This window comes from Lepidothrix coronata, unplaced genomic scaffold (assembly GCF_001604755.1).
Source record: "Lepidothrix coronata isolate B3197 unplaced genomic scaffold, Lepidothrix_coronata-1.0 Scaffold26, whole genome shotgun sequence".
NCBI lineage: Eukaryota > Metazoa > Chordata > Aves > Passeriformes > Pipridae > Lepidothrix > Lepidothrix coronata.
The window spans coordinates 4,168,307-4,191,738 of record NW_016690206.1 but is presented as its reverse complement, the minus strand read 5'-3'; the positions used below and the strand labels follow the sequence as shown (position 1 = coordinate 4,191,738).

General features: G+C 34.4%; 1 protein-coding gene across 1 annotated transcript in view; it reads left to right on the top strand.

Moving 5' to 3' along the window:
- Positions 1–23,432, top strand: part of CDH9 (cadherin 9) — a 99,789-nt gene that overhangs the window by 10,322 nt on the left and 66,035 nt on the right. Inside the window, exon 2 of the mRNA XM_017809392.1 lies at positions 19,465–19,781. Coding sequence (XP_017664881.1) covers positions 19,551–19,781 — 231 coding nt within the window. The 5' untranslated portion in view covers positions 19,465–19,550. The remainder of the gene's footprint in view (positions 1–19,464; positions 19,782–23,432) is intronic.

Genomic DNA, 23,432 nt, shown 5'->3' with positions numbered 1-23,432 from the left:
ACTGTTATTTGCCCTGAAATATAATGGTGTTCATATTTGAAGGCAGCATGTATTGTAGTGGTTTTTTTTTTTCTTCAAGACATGGAATGTTACCATATGATATGTTAAACAGTTGTAACTAGGAATTGATTTACCTTAATACTCTTCCAGTAATATTCATTACTCTATGTTAAAACTTGTAGGTTGTCTCACTGAGAATTTAATGAGTATTTGTCAATGTTCATTTGTTTTATTGACTACGGTCCTACAAAAGTACATGCAAAAGAAATTTAAACTCAGTGTAAAAAACAATATTTAAATGCAAAAACTTACATATCCTATATTTTGGTTATATATATATATTTATATTTATGTGCATTTATGAGCATAAATAAGTGTAATTAAAAAGTAGCAGCTGAAGTACTTAGTCATGAGAGTCATGTACATTATAATTTCTTAGAGTGCATTTGGTCATGAGCGGGAGTACCACAATATCCCAGTAGAAACTTAATTTACATGAAGCCACTTACAAAAATTATTATCTGAAAGAATGGCAGCAGTATCGTAACATTTCCAACATTTATCTCTTTTCATACTCTGTACAACTCCCTTGGATCTAGCCTCACTGTCTTCTGGAGCAACCAGCCCCATTGTATTCCTGCTGTGGTTTGAGCCAGAAAACTATTGAGTTTTTTGGGGACAGAGAGACCTGCCAATTTGAAGAGAGGAAAGTAGAGAGTTCAGAGGTATCCTTGAGTGATCCTCAACCTGTAGGAAGCAAGGAAAAAGAGGGTGAGAGCCTCCACTGCAGTGTGATGTATCAGCAAAAAAATCCTTTTCCCTTATTCTGGAGATGAAACTGGTGCAACAAGTGTAGGAAAAGATCTTTCTCCTTACTCCAAGTCTCACTGATCTGTTATCCAAAAGAATTAATGTCATCATCATGTTTATCTTAACAATTTATTGATATGAAAACAATGACATATTGAGAAGGTTAAGATTAAGAATCATTACTGTCTGTACTCCATCATTAGGAGAACTCCAGGAAAGGCCAAGAACTGGGCTAAAGCAACCCAGCCTAAGTACACGTACCCACAGCACGGGATATCCAGAGCTTATCATGCTCTTAGGGCAGCCATTGTTCAGATGAGTTATATACTCTTCTATCATATTTATGTCCCCTGATAGTCACTGCCTGGCAAAAATTATAATAATTAAGTAATATAAAGGTTAATATTTCTGCATTTCCCCAACATGGAAAATACTACCTATTAGTTAAGTGAAAGTCAACTTATCCTTTGTAAATTAAAGATACTGAACCCAGTTCTCACAGAACAGCACAGTACTACCTAGATCACTAGGGATACACTGGTTTAAGTGAATGTTTCTCACCCTATGAGTGCAAATTTTTAAGGAATCCATTTCTAGGACACCTACACAAAAATATACAGGGCAATTACAAGCAGCTTGAAATTTGTCATACAGAATCCCGCTTTCTTGATGGAAAATACTTATAGTGCCTGTAATCTGTACTAATCAAAAAGGAAAAAAATTAGAACAATATGTATCTACTGCATTTTCAATAGAAAATGGTTTATAAAAAAAGATATGTGGCCTAAGTAGCCTTGTTTGTGTTCATAGACTGAAAATACTGGAGGAAAACAAAGGCAGAGATTGTGAAAGGATAGGGAGTGGAGAATTTTTTATTCATGCTTTGTTTTGATTCTGATACCACTAAGAAATCTGAAGGACAAGACAATAATCAGGAAGGCACAGACAGTGAAGCTTTAAAAAAGAGATGTTTTAACCATTCTAGTTTTAATATGAAGCTATTAACAAGTTGCATAGATACAAGCCTGCATTTTTTAAGTTCACGTTTTGCCTTTGACTTCACCTTAGATAAGAATAACCAAATAATTTTACTTCAGAATCTGAATCCTGTCAATTTCCTGGTACAACAGGAACAGTCATAGTTTATTGTTCAGTAAAAAAAATACATGAACTCGAATAATAGGCTTTTTCATTGAGCATAGAATAAAATACTGAAACCTTGAAGAAGAAATACTAGAACACAAGAAAATTATACAAATAGTATTATCACATCCTATGCAGCGTCTTTGCAAAGATATGATTCTATCTCACTGATCTGAAAGAAGATCACTGTTATATTAGAGACCAAGTAAATTAGTATTCCCATTGTGTCCCTCAGAAATTGCCAATTATCAGTTAGTAATTACAACAAAGTATTTCAAAGTGTTCTATGAGAGCAGTCAAGTATAAGCTTCAGGTAAACAACAGAAGTGCACATAGTCCTGATGTAAAGCTCATCATGGTCCAGCTGAATATTCCCATGGACATCAGTAACATTTAGATACAATCTTTATAAAGGGAGGAAATATTGTCACAGTCATTAACAGGCCAAGCAGAGGACTGGAGAGCTGCAAAGGGACAGAAAATGCACTGCACGCTTGAGCACCAGCTTGTTCAGGAATGCCTGAAGTGCCTGACCCTCACCAGGGTCTGGAGGCTGGGCGGTAGCAATAGGGTGGAAATGGTCAACTGTTGTACAGTAAGGGCTAATGTTAAATTATTAGATATTCTTCTTTCCAGTCTCTTCATATCCTTCCTGCTGCACAGAGGTCAGTATGTGTGCAGAATCCATGTTAATTTGTATAATGTGCATGTGTATATAAAGTGAGTAGACAGCATTACATGGCAAAGTCAATTATAATAAAATATGTGAACAAAATTATTTGAATAACTATTTTTTTTTAAATGCATTCTATTCTGTGCAGAAGTCAGCAGTATTCAAACAAATAAGTGGAATAAAATCCATGTTCCTTTTAAGGTAAATGTCAGAGGAAACAGTATTGCAAAATGCCAACAGACTGATTACTGATACATCAGAAGATAAAGTTAGAGGAAAATACAGATAGTGTAAAGAGGCTTCTTTCTGCATAGGCTGGGAGAGAAAGTATAGCTTGTTCAGCGACCAAAATGAAATTGAAATATAATTTTAGTATAACTTAAAATTATATAAATAGAATATTTTGAACTTATTGCTTATAAAAAATAAATTCTTTTATTAGATAAAATAAATATTTATACATGAGTACTGCATAATAAGAACAATAGCTAAACATACAGTACAGATTTATAAATTGTACAGAGGGCTAAAAATCTTTGATTAAAAAAATCAAAATCAAATATATACATATAAAATGTTGAGGAAGCCATGGCTTTAGAAGGCATTCAAATGTATATATCACTGAATAAAGTTTCATTAAAATTAATGACAGACAAAGTGGAAAAAACATAGAAATGCAGCAGAAACCTAACGGCAAGCCACTGCAGTTAGCAGAATGTTTTTACTGACTTATATGACTTGGAAGAAAGTTCTATGTCCTGAAAATACTAAAACAGGGAAAAATATGAACAATGTTATGCATACCTAAGAAGAGAAAATGTAGTGCATGTAGGAAAGGGAAAAAAACCCAAAACATCCCTACAAAAATTAATTGCATATTGAAATAATGTTGTTTGTAAGTGATGAAGCAAAAAAGAATGGAAATAAGGAGTGCCTTACCACACTTAAGCTTTGAACGAATGCCAAAATAAAGACATACTGAAATAAACACATCAGAAAAATTCAGAATACATTGGCTTTCAGAAAGAAAATGTAAAATTATAATTTTATGAGTCATAGAGAAGTCACCAGAAATTGGGAATTCCAACTATGAAGTAACTGCCTAAATTCTTAGTAAGGCCACTTTTTAGTGTAGGTGAAGATACAACCTGCATTAAAAACAGACAGTAATTAAGTAATCATAGTTCACTGTACGACAGAGGACTTACATGATTAAAACAAGACAAATTGAAATTATGAATGTTTTTGACTTTGTTATGGAGTATTCAAAGTCTGATGACACATAAAAAAACTTCATTGAATATAACTAGAGGAAACATGAACATATTTTCAAATGCCAACAGGGAAAACAGAAAGTAAAAACATGGCTAGAGTAAACACTTTTATTTTTAATTACATTTGCAAGGATCATATACAAATGATGAAAGTTTCACATGTAGTATATTTTCCAATGCATTGTCTTTTATAATTTCAAAACACATAAACTGGTGTCAACAAATGTATTTTTTTACGTATTCATCAGGACAAAAAGGGGCAGCTATAGATCAAGAAAGTTCAACCTCAAGTTCATAATTTCTTTTATGATGACTTAATAGCGGTTGATAATGTATTTTTTTATGGTATGAAATTAACTGCTGTGCAAGATTACTCACTTTCATTATGACAGATATGGAAGGGGGGTTCAATCTGGAAATTAAGATAAAGGTTTCCATTTTGTATTAGATAACAAGGCCTTCAGTAATTAAAGTGATGTTATTATTTCATCTAAACTACTAAAAAATTCCATGTCACAACAGAAATGGTGAAGTGGAAAGCTGTTTTGATATTGTAAGGCAATAAAATAAAAGATCATGAAATATCAATAGTAAAACTGAAAAGCACAAATTTTAAAAGATACCAACTAAAGAATGTCTCTTTTACAGGAAATTTGAAAAAAAAACTGGTAATGAGAGTAAATTAAAAAAGGTGAAATATTCTTAACAAATAAATCTTGACAAGATATTAATCTTGTTGAAGATTAATATCTGTAAATGAACTTCTCTTTTTTTGTAGATTTTGAGTTCAAATGTTGGATAATTTGAATGTTCGAATGTTGAATAATTTGCTGGAGCAAATTATTGGGAGGCCAAGTCACAAGCTGTTACAACAGTGCATCATAGGCTGGATTGACCATAGGTCATAAAGAGATATGAGATAAGCAAAAACTATCTAAAGAATTTCAGACTGCAGAAGAAACTTCCTAGATGCTTTTTTTCATCTAAACTCTTTTAAGGTGGAATGCTTATTATGTTATGCTTTGTTTAGTTGTTTGCTTTACTCAAGAAAATCTGCAGTCCTTCTTGTCTACTTTGCAATAGAGTCACTCTTAAAACTTATCATAACCCAAATAACACAGAAATTTTCCTAAATCTTATCTATATATTTTATTGCAGTAGAAACTGTTAGGTGACTTCAGATACCACTGGAATAAATATTGATTTGTGTCAATGATGGTTACTCCCAGACATGTGTATCTTTAATGTTCCACTAAAAGTAGTAGAGACTCTTAAATACATGGAGAAAGTACTGTTATTAAGTGTATTTCCAGTGAGAAAAAAATCTCAAAATAAATGAAACCATAGATCCAGTGTAACATATCTGTTACAGAACTTCTGGACATTTGTAAAACTAGTTTACTTTCTGGGCCCACTCATACTTAGCAGCTCTGAAAAAGTCAGATCCATGTTTCTTGAGGTGTTTAACTGAAAAAAGTGATTCTAATGTGCAGCCAAACTTTATCTAACAAATAGATGCTATAGATGGAATGTTTGCATTTAACTTTATCCACTTCTCTGAAGAATACTTATTCTCCTATCCTGCAGATTTGTTGTTCTCAAGTGTTTGTAACCTCTCTCCTTTTTCCTCATCTCCTTGATACACTTACTTTTTCCCTTCTTATTTACTCAGCATTCATTTCACCATGGTTTAGATTACATAGTTCAGTGTATGAAGTTTCATTTTACTTAAGAATAGGAATGAAAATACTAGCAGAAATCACATTCTATGCAAGGAGGAGCATATTTTCATATATGCTTTCAGCCACAGACTTTGTATTTGGACTTGAATCTCTAGGATGTGGTCTGTCTTTTCTCAGTGACCAAATAGGTCTGTAATATCAACATCTATGTTTCTTTTTGCCAATTACATTGCTACAAAATAATGAGATATAGTCACAGATAAACCATCAGGAGAGCTTTTTATCTGTAAATCAACACGAAAATCAAACATTTAGTTATCAACATGAAAATCAAATACTTTAGTCAAAAAAATATTACAAAGCGATTAAACAGCTGTCAATACTCCTCTGATGCTAAGAATACCACAAGTCCTTCCTCACATAGGCTGACTGGGCTGTGCCAGAAGCCCAGTGTGGCACAGAGAACTCTCAGGAAGAGGAAAAGACAATGCTGAAAAGAAATTATGAAAGTAAAGCCCATATTATTCATCACTATGTGCTTTTCTATTCTACTCTTTCGGATACATTGTTGTCCACTGACCTTTCAGATATGAAGGCAATCCAGTCCATTTTTTCCAAAATATAGGGAATGCATTTCTGAATACTGTGTTCCTCCAAGCAAAGGTTTAATAACTGGATGTCTCATTGGTATTAAGAGTGATATTTTATGTCAATCTCACTTTTTACAGAGATAAGCACAGTATGTTTAGAAAATACCTCAGGCACTTTCCTTTGATAGTTGTGTACATATATATTCTATTTCAAAAGATGAAAAAAAAGTAAAAAGACACTAATCTCTTTTCTCAAAATTGATAAAATGAATGTAGTGGAATTAAGAAAAGTATTCCAACCTTGTTAAAGCATATTTGGTTTTAGTGTAACCATTTCACTCAGCTCCATCAAGATCATGAACATGTATTATCTAGTTTTGGGCTGTATTGCTTATCAATATGAAAAAAAAAAGAGTAAAAAGCCACCCCAGAGCAAGTATCATCTTTAAGAAAAAAGGAATAGAAGAATTTATGCAGTGGAAAGATATAGTATAATGTTATGGCTCCCTCTTTTGGATAGCAGATATCTAGTATTCAATAATAAGAAAACTCATTATGCCCTTAATGCAAAAAAATAACACAGGACTCTACTTTTCCCCCAGACCCAGTGTAACAGTAATTAATGCAGTCAATATAAACAAGGTTTTTGTCAGTTTCTTGCAAAATGCAATAATATTGCAGGTCTCTACATTACATAAAAATAGACATGCACTTCCCAGACAGCACTGTAGTTAGAATATTTTTGAAATATTTTAAACATTAGTCTATCAAGTACCTATAAAAACTGGAACATGAAATTTTCTGATGGATTGCTCTTTATTTTAGCAGTGTTGTTGATACAGAATAAAGAACAATAAATGGAAGATTGATGAAAGCACTTAATCTAACTTACCCTCTGGTCAAGTGACCAGAAAGGAACAAATTTTATTCCTAAAGTGTTATTACTTCATTTATAACTGTGAGTGAAAAATAGAACAAGTGGTCATGTGGATTCTTTGCTTAAAATTTTCAGCATAAATACAGCTTAGTTGAAAAGCCACAGATTTATATGCATTGATTTGGGGAAATTTTTAAACATACCTTTGAAGAATAAAAAGAAGTATAGCATTTTTAGAATTAAAAAAAGTAAATCTGTTAAATAAAACATGTTTTATTAAATGGGAAAGTGAGAAAAGAGTAAAACTGTTAAAAGATGTTGATCAACACAAAATAGTGACTCCTGACAGAGCCTAAACTCCTATGGTTTAAGATTTTTCCTAATGTAAAAACTGGTAATCAATGCTAGCTTTATAGACATTGCTATTTAATTCTGAATTTAGATTTTGCTTTCACAAGTATTGGCAGCATACCATCATTCTTCTACATTAGTATCTAAGCATAATTTCATGTTACATGACAGGTTCAATTTTCTCCATATATCCATGTATGCTGCTGTGAGACAAGTAGGAATAAAATTTTTGGAAAAAAATATCCCTGAATAATTCAGTAACACTATTCATGACTTCAGCTGTGTCAGCTAGAAGTCAGTTTATTTCACTCAAAACCCCTTCCTGTTGCTTTCTTATCACCTTTATGTAAAATATTGATGGGGCAGATATATAAAAATTAATTGGTTTACAGGTTTTGTTTAGCACTTTCTATTTCTAAAAATGGCCATTCCTGAACATTCATTAAGATGCTGAGCTATACAATTTTAAAATTATCTGGATTTATATCAACTAATCTAAAATTGTTATATCATGATGCTCATTTTTATTACACCATTGCAACATGTTTTCCCTTCACAGCACCGTGACTGCAATAAGAAAATTGCATTTGACTATGCTGGATCATTATTATTCATTCTATTTATTTGTAACAGTTACTATAACATGTTTATTATATAATCAACACTGCAGCAATGAGATTTAGATGAAGGTACATCTCTTCCACGAAGAACTGCCTGTGGACAGTGCATATAATGGCAGTTTTTCAGAGTCAGAAAAAAAGGACAATTTAGCATGCCCTATTGAAAGTAGAAATTAAGCTGCTTCACTGATACTTTGTACTCCAAACCATACTACTAAAACATGACAAAAATATTGGCTATAATAATGATTGAAGAATCACAAAGGTAAAAAGAAGGAGGAAATTCACTTATAGAAAGCATAAGTTTGTTTCACGTAAAATGTCTATTCCTATTCAAACCAAGAAAAGATTAAAAAAGAGTGTCTGGCATACACATCCCTATGTTTAGATGAACTATGCAATTTCTTTTTTCCTGTTATGTGCTTAAGTTGTTTTCTATGAAGTCACATGTTCTTGATTTGTCTTAACAGTATGAAGCTCACACAAAGTTATATCTCCTCATATAACCTTTTCCCTCATTTTTGTTTTGAATGCAAGAAGGAAGGGAGAAAGTCACAGGCATTTGAGTTTATTCAATAAAGTTTTGAAGTCTTTTCAGGTAAAGCTAGACAAAACACAAAGCAGAAATAGAGCAGGAAACATAAAGCAAATGTTTTGCTATACCAACTTTTTTCAACTGTATTTCTGAATTTTTTTCACACAATTGAAACTGTATACAAGTTTTCATGCAGTTATATTTTTTGCTTCTTACTGACTTTTAACAAAAAGACAAGTAAAATATAGGGGATAATTCTGATGATATATGAAAAGTACTCTGTGTGTTTGGAATTGATCCTAATAAATCACATTAAAATCTGCATGTTCTGGGAATTCATGCTAAGATATAGATTATTAAACTCTTACATCTGGTTCAGGTTTTACTGAAGGAAACATGCCACATAACTGGTATTTTAAGAGAAATAAACTGGTTAGTTCCTTTTCTGGTAGCTAGAAACAAAGGAACAAAATAACAAAAGACATAGCAAAACAGTTGGTGTCTGCAATAATAACTGCAGTGTCATCAAAGCACAGTTAAATTATTAAATACATATGCAGATGATATATTTCTCTACCATTAGACTCAGTTCCAGGTGGGTCTGAAGTCTTCATGATAGGTTGCCTATCATGGGAGCAACAATAAACCAACATATAAAGTCTTCACTCGTGGTACAAATTTGAGGGCAAATTCAGGAAATACTACAGAAAATCTTGAAACCTCATTGGGGAAAAGATATAATCAAAACTTCAACACAAAATTGAACATTAACACCAGCAGTAGCTCAGAGTTCTTGGTGGGCTTCTCTGCAGGACTGTCAAGCACCAGAGGGAGCTTGACTGGCCGCATCTAGGCTGTTAGATCTTGGGAGAGAGTATAAACCCTTGTGAAACAAATAGCAGAACAGGTCTTCACTAAAAAAAGGTATACACCCAACATCCAGGGCTATGTATCAGTGTGATACACTTTCTGTCATTTCCTCAGAGGCTGGGGAAACAAACTGCAGCGATTAAGAACTAAAAACTTGTTTTGGAAGTTCCAGGAAAAACTTTACCATCAGTGCTGTGCTTGTTTCTACGCCATGTTCTGTGGTTCATTTGTCACAGTTTTCAGGAAAATATAGGAGTTATAAACCTCTAAGGAATAAATGCCACATTGGTTTGTTTGTTTATTAATTTATTTGACCAGGGACTCAGCAGAAAATCTCATTTCAGTACAGTGGGATTTCAAGTTGTAGTAAATGGCAGGGACTTCATGCATACTATGAAGATTCTTAAAAATTTCAGTATTGAAACCAATGAAATATTCATCATTTGTTCTAAACTTTCACTTAGATTTCCTTGATACTTGAGGGTATCAAAAGCAATACAGAGTTTTAAAAACAGTTTCAGTTCTACGAGGAATAAGTTGCAGGAACAAAGTCTGAGACCCAAATGAATGAAACTGTTAACAACATTTGCAAAGAACACAGTAGCTTCTGACCTAGTCAAGTCCTCTGAAAGAGTCATCAAGCGTAAGGATAGCTTTGATCACTTTGATATGATCTAGTTTTGCGAGAAGGCTTTTGACAGGCCACTCACCAAAAGCTCTCAAGCACTCATGAAGTAGAAGTGAAGGTCCCTGCATATATCAGTAATCAATTAAATAAAAATAATTTTAATTAATGTTATTTTAATTTAATTTCAATAACTAATATTTAAATAAATCAATTTAATTTATTACATTGATTAAATGATTGAAATCAGCAGGAAGAAGTAAATATGAGTTTTCACATTGAAATGTATGTTGCAGCCTTCTGCAGGGATCTGTACTAGGGCCAGTACTATACATACTCATAAATGAAATGGGAACAGGCTTGAATACCATGTGATAAACTTTGCAAGTGACATTCAGCATGTGCTGGGATAAAGTTAATTTTCTTCATAGTCACTACTATGGGGCTGTGTTTTGGATTTATGGTGAAAACAGCACTGATAATGCAGAATAGTTTTCATTATTGCTGAGCAGTGCTTACACAGAGTCAAAGCCTTTTCTGCTCCTCACAGCATCCCACCATCGAGCAGGCTGTGGGTGCGCAAGAAGTTGAGAGAGGACACAGCTTGAACAGCTGACCCTTACTGATCCAAGGGATATTCCAGACCGTATAGCACCATGCTCAGCATATAAAACTGTGGGGAGAAATATACTTCATCTGGCAAAGAAACTTCGTAATGTACTTGTCCATAACTTTTCAGTGTTATTATGTCAATTTAGCTTGTACCAACGGGCACTCTCCCAGAAAATTCCTGGGGTGATTTCTCGTAGGTGGTATTGACATGGTAACGCTACTTTGGACTGAAGCAGGGGAGAGAAGAAGAAGAGAGTTTAGCCATATGGATTTGAGCCCTGCCATGCCAACTGATTTCTACCTTACAGTGGTCTAGTAGTAAGTGGTTTGTCATATTTACTTTTGAAATCTATGTAATAGAGTGAGCGGGCACCCAAATGATGCATGATTAAATTGTTATGAAATTATGTAAAGCCACACACATTTTAAACCCCAGATTACACATTTAAAATAACAAAGTCTGGCTACTGCCATGGGGAATAACAACATAATGTAACAGTAGATAATAACAGGAAAACTTTAGCCCAGGACTCTGCAGCGGTTAAAAAAAAAGCAAACGATGCCATAAATCATGATGAAATTAAGTAGAGAAAGCAATTACGATGCTGTTTATATATTCACAAAGCAACAAATTATGATTGCCAATCTCAAGAGACATACCAAAAAACCAGAAGAGATTCAAAAGAGAGTTACAGGTGCAATCAAGTCTGGCACAGCTTTCACACAAGAAATGATTAAGCAGGCAGTCCCAGAACTTTCCATCTTGGAAAAGAGACAGCTGAAGGAGAAATTGATTTGTCTATATATTCATCAATGGCAAAGAGAGCGGAGAAGAAATGACTATTTATTGTGGCTTCCAACAACAACAGTACTAGTTGTCAAATGAAGATGTCAGTTACAATGTTCAAAAAACAAACAAAAAGAGTTGATTCTTTTCACAAGTTCATTAAAATATGTGTCTCCTTGCAGAATATTGTTTCTCTGAGAAGCACATGTGCTTCCAAAGCAAAAGCTGAGAAAGTCATGGTGAAGAGAATCTACTGGGGACTATTAGATACCTAATATTTGGAGACTGAGAAAACATACTGAAGAAAAACCATTATATGCTTCTCCATGCTTATGCACTATCATGGGTGTCTGTTTGTTAAAGACACATTTTGTACTATCAGGATACTAACAGAATAAGCAATACTTTTATTACACTTATTTTGAATTTATTCATATTTTGCATTTATCTTTCGTTAATCAAGTCAAATGACGTGCAAGTGAAAGATGCTTTTGTTAGAGGAATATTTTTAGTTATTTCAGACCCAGAAATAAGGAAAAGGAAAGTCATTGTACTTTGTGTTTCTGAGACCCATATTGTTCTTGCAAGTGATAGAAGTATGATTTGTAGGTATTTTAAGGTGTTTGTTACGGAAATAAAGGATGAGGCCTCAGCTGCATCAAACTCCTTTCAGATTACCTTAGATAAACAAACAAAAAAAAATTATGTTAAGTTTATGCACTATTTCTGTGCACAAATTCTTGTGCTTCCAAGAGTCCTGCTCAGCTCTGAGAATGAGACTTTTCTTGATTTTGTGATCCCATTGGAGACAGCAGAAGGGCATAAAGGAGGTTGAACTCTAATAAATGACAGCATTCAGCAGCTGCTCAATTCCTTCAGGAAGGAAGCAGCAACAATGTGCTACAATTACCTTCCGAATTTGCTAAGTAACTTTAATTGGTCAGCAATTAAGTTTTTCCAGTCCAGAGAAGTGAATGTATATTCCCTTGCAGGCAGCAATTAAGTCCTTCTCCATAGGAACAAGATTTCTAATGACTCAGATGTACATGAGTACAATCCCCCAACAAAAACATAAAAGGATGGCAGAGATTAAAGTTTTTTAAAAATCTTTGCGATACTAGCTTGAAGATATCTTTATTCTGGGAAATTCTGGCTTGTAACAAGCTCTTGGGCCATTATAAAAGCTGTAGACTCAGAAAGTTTAGCAAGCTCTCATCCTGGTACACGCCATGCTTAGGACACATGCAGAGATAGAAGGCACATGATGTAGACTCTTAGAATGCCTAGTTAGTTGCTGGTTGTGTGACCAGAGTAGATTGCTGTATAATGAAGCAATAAGAAAGAGGCATTTGGCAAAAGAATGTATTCCTAGTTAACAGAACTGGTAAATCCAGTCATTAACAGTGCTGCCATAGGTGAATCTCATCTGCTTCATGCAGAGAGACTAATGAGAATTGATGTGTCTGGAAAATAGGGGCCTATGCCTCCAGATATGGCTTGGGTTTGTGTCTGGCAGATAGAAGGCTATGCTGTTTACAAAAAGTAAAACAACCAACCAACCAACCAACCAAAAAAAAAAACAAACAAACAAAAAATCTCACAAAAATAAATGCCTTAATTTTGACACCTGCAGGGTATCAATATCAAAGTACAGACAATATGTTTATGAATGACAGAACATGAGACAATCTTAAAGGGGAAGCAAAGAGAGGAATTTTGCTTTGATGACAGCATTTATTTTTCTTCATGTGTCTGAAGGTTATTCTTTAAAACCATGAATGTAATGAATGTGTTGCATTTGTAAATAAGGTGTGGCATAAAAACTTATAATGCAGTTTCATTATATGATGAGTGAAATGTGTTCCCTGTAGAGAAAAATCAATACTAAAGATCAAAGGAATATCTTCAAAAGGCCTTGCTTTAAGGGTTTACAAGTGCTATATTTCCTAGTTTCCCTCATGCTGATGAAAAGCAGATACTGTAAAAATGTTCATTATTGGAGAAAAAGAGTAATCTTTTTATTTTTCAATGTGAAATTGTACATTTCACATTTGCAATCTAGTGACCTGCTGCCTCAGAAGTAGATGTTTTAAAACTCTCTTTTTAGCTTCATTGAATACCATTGCTAAGAATTGAAAGACCTGTATATAGGATGGGTCAGAAGTGCTGCAGGTTTCATTCACTAGCTGATGGGAGGGTGGTTGGAGGACGAACAGTTCGGAAACAGTTTCATTTGCTCTTCAGAAGATACTTGCTCCAGAGAAGGGCAGATGGCATATTCACTGCCCAGGGACAGTTAAATCACAGCTGTATCTCTGCACAATTCTGCCATCAGGGATTGTTCAAATATGAATCAACACATTGTCTTGCCAGATCCACCCACCTTGGGCACTGGCGTTACTCACTGTATGTGCTATAGAGAAGGTGACTGAGTCTACAATGAGGTGAATTTGAACCTGTGTTTCCAATGTACATAACCAAGAGGCTGGAAAAGCTCTGAAATAACCCTCTTTTGTCACAGCAAGATAAATGCTTCTTATAACGCACCTAAAAACCATAGGTTCATTTACCTAAAGACAGTAATTCAACAGGCATTCCAGTACAAATTGCTATCATTTCACACTCCCTAAAACTTTACTTATATTAGTGTGACTCCTTGAGTGAGGTAGCTAAGGAAACCTGCACTGGTGTCCAAGACATAAAGAATTGCATTCAGCTGTTTCCCAGTAAAATTTTCAGATGAGCTTACCTCTACTGTATGTAGTGCTGAACAGATCAGCAACACAATGGCAAAAAGCAGTTCTGAAAATCTATTCTGAAAGGTTTGCAGTGGCAGCTGCTGAGTAGAGAAGTGTTTCTTTATTAGTGTGGCCCCTACTTCTGTGCCTGAATTATTTGAGTATACTTGTACTCAAAGAATGGGTGTTCATCAGCCAAAAAACTGTTCCTTAAGTTTTGGGGATCCCTCAAAAACTAATTCAGGTCTCATAGAAATAAATTAAAACACCTTTCTTGATTACCTCAGATTCAGTCTATATGCACATTGTTTCCTTTTAATCCTTTCAATCTCAGCCCCAAACCAATCTTTATCCATGAAGAAGAGAGAGAGAAGAAAAAAACTTTAGGAAGAAGATATATTCATGTCTATAGGATGACTGCTCTCAGAGGATGTGAATGCTGCAGCATGTGTATGCATACCTGGGCTATCTTTAGTGAGGGAAGTGATAAAAGTGAACCTACAGCGGCACAGATCCAGTCTGTACCTAAGTCTTGGTATTATCAGTGATAGTGTGCTGTTTATAGCACAGCCTCTTGTTGCTATAGCTTCATCATTCTTAGTGTTCAGTCTAGGTGGATTAAAGCTACATTCAGATATTTTGTTTTCAAAAGAAAGACTGACAAAGCCAATGAGACTTCTTCCCAATGAGACTTCTTCCATTCATGCAGGCTACACAAGATTTATACTTGGTATACCCTGTTAAAATACATACTTTAGTTTTACAGATTCTTTGGATCATCCTGAACATTAGTTGCACCTTTGTTATTTAGAGATTAAAGCTCAATATCAAGTGCTGCTGCTGCAGTTAACTCTGCTATTTTTAGCTATACACGAGCACCACATCCTTTTTCTTTTAGAACAGAATTCTACTTCACTGTTAACAAATGAAACAAACTAATGTGGGATACATCATCAAGTTGCCGAAGGTTAGCTTTTCTTCATGTCATGCTTGTGAGTGACTGTGCTGCGCTAATTAAAAACATTGCCATGGCAATTGCTATAGAAACATTTAAATTGGCATCATCAGTAACAAATCCCTGCTATTGATCCCAGCAAGGCTTATTTCACACTACACCTGAAGAATCTAAATAGAATATTTTGCATTCAAAAGGACTTTAAAAGATAATTTTTTCCAGTTGTTACTGTGCTCAGGAGGATAATATTTTTCATACAGAAATAATTCATTTACCTGGAACTGTTGCAGGATTCTGATATCACTCCTTACTGCAAGGAGACACTGCAGTGGTTCTAGACTACACCATATATCCCTCAAACTGCACAAAAGAAAAAGTACTTATTACCTCCACTCAGATCCACTGATTTGCAAAATGGGGAAGAAGTGCAGGTTCTCCAAAATTTTTGGCATTAAAATCTTTAACCCATGAACACCCCAAGTGGAAGAGAAGTTTCCAATACAAATAGGAAGAAAACCATTTTCCACTGTTTGACAAGAACAATAAGTTGACATTGTATGGATTAAATGATGGAAGAGGAACAAAGTGGGAGAGAATACATGTAGAATATTGATTGATGGCTTAGAAAAAAAATATTCTCCCTGTTTTCAGACTAAAGACCTTTGTTCCTTTTAGAAGAAATCAATTTAGATGTTTATCATAATGTCCAGCAGACCCTATTAGATCGAGACTAATAACCCTCTCTTTACACCTAGTAGCACCAATTATTGTGAAAAACAAAACAAAACAAAACAAAAAACAACCAGGAAAAAATGGGCTGTAGCTTTGTTTGTTTTTATTCTTCTTGACATTAAGGATTCTTTCCCTTCGGTACTAGTGAATTTCTTCTCTTAATTATCAAGGAAATCAGTAGAGGGCAGTGCTACATAGAAAACCACACGTTTTCAGCAATCTCAGTTTAACTTCTGCCCTGGCTGGGACAAACTGTTGGAACCTTGATTCCTCTGAGAAAAAAACCTCCGTGAAAAATTGGTATTTGCAAAGAGATAATTTCTTACAGCCGGGTCAGAACATCTGTGTACAGTGCATTGGGTTCCTTTGAACAGCTGGTCTTACTTTTCCGTACTACACCAGAATCCTTTGTTTTAGTGTTAAACTACACCTTCTGAGTGTACCAAATGCAACTGCTGACCCACTTGGACAGCTGACTATAAGATAAATTATAAAAGCCAATGACCCCCTTGAAAAGTTTCTTTGAGTACAAAGAAAAGAGTAGTATAAACATCATATGGCAAATAGTGTTTGGACAGAAAGGAATTAGGGCAATTTCAGGAAATTAAAAATGTGTTTTTTTGAAAAATAAAAGTGAAGCATTTGAAATTTTATTTACATTTGAAAATATCATGAAACTGAACATGCAATCACACATCTCAAAATGGCCAAATGAAAATATATTGATATCACCTGTATCTCCCCTTGTTTCCAAAAAAAGAGTAAAAACAAAACAGACTGAATCATCTGAGTGTTAGGCTTGTCTCAGTTTTGATATGAAGACATTTTAAAGAGAAAATTTAAACTGTTTGAAATTTTTGCATAACTTTCCTTTGACAGCAGTCTTTTAAGGATAAGAGGTTTTGTAAAACATATTTTTAGGATTTTTAGTAGTTTCATAGATTCATTATTTATTAAAATTTTGCCAAATTTGTACATAATTTTCAGAACTTTTTGTCTATTTTATGGTTTGTTATGTTTTAATCCAGAAAAGCTGATACGCTCCAAGAAATTAGAGAAATAAGTCAGTCATGACCTTAAATATATAAAAACATGTTTTATATATATATATATATATGTATATATATAAAATAACATGTATTAGAATAGTTGAGAAGTAAAACATAATTGGTAACAAAGCAAAAGTAATAAAATCCAAAATTTAATCAGTACGAACATTTGAACATTATCATTCAGAATGTTGTGACGATGAATTCTTGAACGACAGTCCAACAAAAAGTGTTGTGATGGAGCTATGAAGGAGGACTATTTGAGGGCACATCAAGCAAGACGATCTCCAGAAGACAAGAGATTTAATAAGAGTTACAGAGTATGCCAGTTTTTTGAAGGTGTCTCTCTTCAAATCAGAATCACACTCTAAAGCCAAAGTCTCAGCCTCAGACTTTATATATATTGTGTGTAAAATTGTGTGTATATATATTGTGTGTAAAATGCAGGCCCTGCATTTTACTTCACTGGACAAACTTGATAGTCTGGCTTTCGAATACCGTATTTCCAACACATCTACTTTCATTTTGCAACACCTTAAGCAGGATCTAATTTACAAAGCATGAAGAGTCTCTGCAATTTGCCTCAGATGTTGCAGTGTGATGAATTTGAAGTACATGTGATAATGCTCTATATTGATAAATAGTTTTATTCAGTGATTAAAAACTGCTTCAGTCTATATTATACAGGGAATTCAAATCATCAAACTTAAACATGGATAAAAGATTGGATAAGGGTTTTTTTTCTTTTGATCTGTGTCCAGTAAATTTCAATCACAAGGCAAGATCATCATGTACTCAAATGTTTTCCAGTTAACATCAAAATTTACTGGTATTAAATTAGCCACAGGAGAGTTGTACTTTGTCCCTCTGCCTGCAACAGGAACATATTGAGCATTACAAGGGAGAAAACAAGAATTCAAAGAAAATACATCCACAAATGTATGCCAAGGTCTATGTACATTCATAATTTTATGCAAATAGAGTGAATTTACTTTGCGCTTTGATTCTTCAATTAAAATAAAAAGCAAAAGAAAACAAGTTTTCCTGAACTATATACATGATCTTCTGCATAAATCTGACACCTATAGAATTTTTTTCTTTTCGTTTTGGAACATGATCTTAGAAAGTGATAAATATTCCAAGTCTTCTCTTCTTTCTCAGCTAAAACTCTGTTTGAAGTTACTAAAACGTTGAGACTTTGATCCTCCTTCAGGATTGCTAGCTAAGATCCTGAGTCCGTGCAGGATATAATCATTTTAAGAAAACTTCACACAAGGGCACAATTCTATTAATTTAATCATTAAGGTCTTTAGAGTACAATTCACTGAATGTTTTCCATTAAACAGTTTTGGTTATCAACAGACTAATAATTTTCACAAAAAGCATCTTATTTCCAAAATAATCTTCTTGTACAAAAAGAGACTCCCTTCCCTTCCACCAAAAAATAACACAACAAACAGCAGAGTGAAAGTAGCTGTTAGTAATATTGGGTTGCAGAAGAAAGAAGAATAGATTTATATGTGGTTTTTTTAATTTAAAGATTTCATTATTCTAAAATTTCTGAGTGCTGTGACCTCATGCTACAATCACTGTTAATGGACTAGGACTCTAAAAGAAAATGTACTTTTGCTGCTGAATTGTTTTCCTATGATTTCTGTAATATACAATGACAGCTCAGCAAAAGATATCCTAATGCAAAAACAGACTTATCATGAAAAAGTTTATGGAAAAGACTGAGACACTAGGCACCAAAGCTGCACTGCCAGATGAAGAATATGAATTTAATTTGGTTTGATTAAATATTGTTTACAAACTTCCACATAAACCATCAGAGCCATTTTCAAAAAAATAATAATTACAGTAAAGTTCTATATCATTCGTTCGTCCAGGATTCAGGGAAAAATAAATACTTTCCAAATGGAGAATTCTGTTCCAAATGCAAAGGTTTATTTAACCCCAGAAGGATTCCTATGAACCCATACTTATCTAAAAAGTAATTTTCTTTCTTGTTTAAAGAACTTGTTAAATATATTAGTAACACTTTATAAATTTCATTTTATGAGTTCTTTTCTGCAGAAATAGAAGAAGATACTCTGGACAACTGGGGGCTAATAAGGAGGAAGAATGGGTTGTATTAATCACGAAGTAACAGACAATTCATATTTGCAGACCATTCTGAACAGATATTAAGGGAGGATAGCATCAGACTGAGCTGGGAGAGATTAGATTGGAAGGCCTCTTATTTGGGCTGTTTCAATCAAGGCTGTTTCCTTGTGTCAGGATGCTGGTGGTAGCTAAAGTTTTCAGATGAACTATTTTACTCAGATTGTGTTTTAAATCAATGTCTATATACCATGTGAGAGACTGAACTAGAAAAAGATGAAAAAGACATTAAAGAACTTGACCTAAAACTCTCTGAGTAATTTTTATGATTATTTGTCACTCACATGAGGTATTGTTGTGATCACCAGATTGTGTTACTGTTTCCTCAGGGAAAAAAAGTTGTTGCAACTTATCCAAATACTTTTCTCCATCCCCTAGGTTCTACCTACAAGAGGAATATAACATTTGAAAAATTTTTTTCTGGTGAATTATTAGAGGAGTGGAGGCTAACAGCATCTCTGTAAATGATGAGGACTTACTCCTTCCTGACAGTTTTGCTTTGGAGCTATATGTTTCATGTGATTCACATGATGCCATCCCAAAAAAGGACTAACAAGCACTCACACAGTGAAAAGATAACAGAATTGTCAGAGAATGATGGAAAAACACTGCATCGCACCAAGCGTGGTTGGATGTGGAATCAATTTTTCTTGCTGGAGGAGTACACAGGTCCAGATACTCAATACGTGGGCAAGGTAAGCCTTGTGTTTAAAGGATTCTCTAAAGATGATGCATCTGACACCCTTGGTAATTTCACTCTTTCTTCACAGCTGTTTTGCTTTTTATACAGCAGTGGTCCCAATTTCTCATTAAGTCAAAGCATGCTACAGACCCCCTGGGGTTTCCATGATTGTTAGAAGTTGTGAGAGATGTGAAGTAGTTCAGTGAAAAGAAAATAGGAAACTGTTCAGACTAAAACGTTCCAATTTCTTATTACATATGCCTATGCAAGTTTTATCACTTTTTCAACTGTTGAACATAAATATTACATAAGGGAATAGAAAAGTTATGCCTTCATTCATCTACCTTGAGGCATTTGCCAGTATGCTGGGCTGTGTACTTCCTCAAGTGAAATCTAGAATTCTATTAATAATAAAATTGCTGTCTATCCACAATTCCAAGTATGGATGAAGTGTTGGAGGTGAAAAAAAATCTAGTTTTCATCACTTCTGAAATAAACTGATATCTTTAGTTAATGACTTGAAGGACTTTACATTCTTTGAAATCTATCTACATCCACTATTGCCAAAAATTACACCTCTGAATTACAGTTGTCTGCAGTCCTATCTTTGCTGATAACACAAGACTCAAAGATTTCCAGATATTTAGTCTTTTGTGGAGTCTCACCATCCATAGATATGACCTGTGGTCTGGTACAACCAAACAAACTTGGTAAAGATCTAGAATACATCCAGAATTACTTAAAAATTAAGGAAATGTCTATCTTAATGGCTTAAGGTAAAAAATATCCTTTCTAGTTTCTGTCATTTATCCCCAGTGTTGTCACTGGCTCTTATTGTCAAGTAGCTCTTTCTTTTTGGGATGCCTAGATAAGAAATTGATTGAGACATTTGTAGTCAAAAGTTCCAAAATGTTTCCGACCATTCTGGTCATGGGAGACATGATCATCTGGAAAATGTGAAAATCATCTCTCTCTATTAAGAAACCAATGTCAAAGAAGCTAACCATGGTAACTATGAACTTGATTCTGACCTTGTTTCTGGCAACACTACACCACACAATTTTGGTTTTAGTGAAAGAAATTCTGACTCGCAGTAGCAGAAATGAGAGCAAATAATCCTATTGCTAGATCTGTCTATCAGTGTGTAAAATAGGAAGCTTTGTTGTAGAAAAAGGGGTCTTCAATAAAGAGTGAACTAATTGCATAGAGATATTTCTCAAAAAAATTGTTTGCAAGTATAATTTAGTGTTGAGTAGACTTGCCAAGAAAACATACCAAAAGGTACACAATAATATAGAATTCCATAGATGTAAGTTCTACCTAGACTCACAGAATTATTTTTTTTAATAGAAAGCTGTCATAGAGGAGAAGTGTCAAACATAAGAGCTGATTCCATCTTAACGATTTTTCACGTCACTGCAAAATATTACACAAAGACCCTGAGAGAGGTCAACATCACTGATTCGCTAAAGAGATGGAAATCACCCCAAATATTACCCTGTGTTCCAAAGAGAAGGAGTTGCATTGAAGTGATGAACTCCATATGGTTGCATAAATTTTATAACAGTTTATAAGATGACGAAATTATCATAATTCCGTCCTCCGTGGTATAAAACCATGGTAAATCTGTTTGAGTTAGTTCAAATTATCCTAGGTACATGTGACATACAGCACCAAGAGGAGCTGCTACAACAAGAAGTCAAATAAGGAATCTTTTTTAAAGAAAAAAAACCCCAACAACTTCTTTGAACAATATTATTCTGAGGAAGGCTTAAATCTCAGGTTTACTATTCTCCTGCTCAAAGTGATGATAATTAGCAAATTGGTATGTGTGAAGAAAGAACACTTTTATTCCAACCCATGGGAACTAGTGCATAGCAAGTATTCTTATCCAAGCCCTTTTTAAGATGGATATGCACAAGCAGGGTAGAATAATAAATGTAGCACTAAAAATTAAATAAACTGAATTAAGAAACTATCAGGAAATAAAATTCTAAGAGATCATAACCATAATACTCAAAAATTATTTTTCCTACTCTAGTTCAATTTTCATACAATTTTTATCTGTTAGGTCATTGAATTTGTTTTGTTACTAATACCACTTTATTGAAGCTTTATTTTGTTATGAGTGCGTTCTGTTATTGGCAGTGGGGAGCATCACTCAGTATGACATAATGAGATAAAATTTGTTTCCTAAGAAGGATGGGTACATAGAATGGGGAGCTATTCTGTGAAATATTCTCTCTTTCTTACTGCTCAGACGCCAGCCCAGTTTAGACCAGAGCAGGGATCCAGGGAAACTGGATACTTGCTTTTACCAGTGGACTGTCCAAGTCCTGACTGGCAGTCTGGCCCCATGAGAGGACTTCCTGTGCTCAGGGTCCACTCAACACCAAATGTTCCTGGAGTACAAAGTTCCTCCCTCATATCTAAGATATTATAATCTTAAATATTACTTTTTAATGTTAGATTGTTGTCAGCCAATGGCCTCACTAGCCAAGTAGCCCCAGGATCTCTTTCCCCATAACTAAGGCCAAGGAGCAGTTTTATTGGGACCACACTCACCCTGTGGTCTCCTTCCTAAATATCCTCCAAGAATGGAAAGTTATCAACAGCTCCATGCCTGATTTTTTATTTCTTTCCTATACATACCAAACTAATCTAAGCACTTAGAGCTGGCAAATGCAATCATGTCTCATTTATCTGAGTTGGTAGGTCTCGCCCTGTGACAAGAAGTAAATAAAAAAAAGATCTCTGGTGTACTTGTAAAGTAGAGCTCCATGCAAACCTGGTGCATGGCTCACAGACTGCTAACAGAGCTAACACAGTGTTAATGGACCCTGAAAAGCTAGAACAGAGCTTATTTTGCTAATTACAGTCAGATAGCTTTTAGGAAAAAACAGTAATAGTGTTGATAGGTGACATAAAATACAGGCCACTAAGTGCATCTGATGTGCTTGGCAGAACTTGAAAATATTGTTTGATGAGCAAAGGAAGTTAGCATTCAACAGCTGCCAAAAGGCTTGATGGTTAGAGCAATTTTAGTAAGGAAATTTCTCAGAGAACAATCACCCTTCAAGGACAGGGGATATATGCAGAACAATTGTCTTGTGAACGTGATGGGAGTCAAGGTAAATCCAGACAACTTACAGTGTATCCCTCTCTCATCTTTCTTTTCTTCTCTTCTCTCAGTTCAGAGGATCCATCTCATATACAGGCAAATGTATAAAAAATAAGTGCATAGGAAGTCTTTATTGGGTTCTACTACTCATACCTGCAAAAATGCAAGAACTGCTTATGGTATCCTTTATTCTCTTATCCTTTTAAATTACATTCAGGAAATTATTAGAGAAACCAGTGGATCCATCATGCTAGATATTGTTAAAAAAATGCACAGGGAGATAAACAAACTCTGGAGAGTTTGCAACTGCAATATTCAGTCAGACACAGGTAAGGTAAGCAGTATCACAGTCCTGCTTAAAAATTTAGCCAAGAAGAAAAAATAAATTCTAAAACATAAAAATGGCCATATTCTTTCAAGATGCCTGTTACCTAGTGTGAATGCTGAATATTTCAATGAGATCATTAATGTGAGGAATTTTCAGAGGATATAGTGAGAAGAATTGTAACTCATTCTGCCTACTGAAGTGGATTCAATATAGCA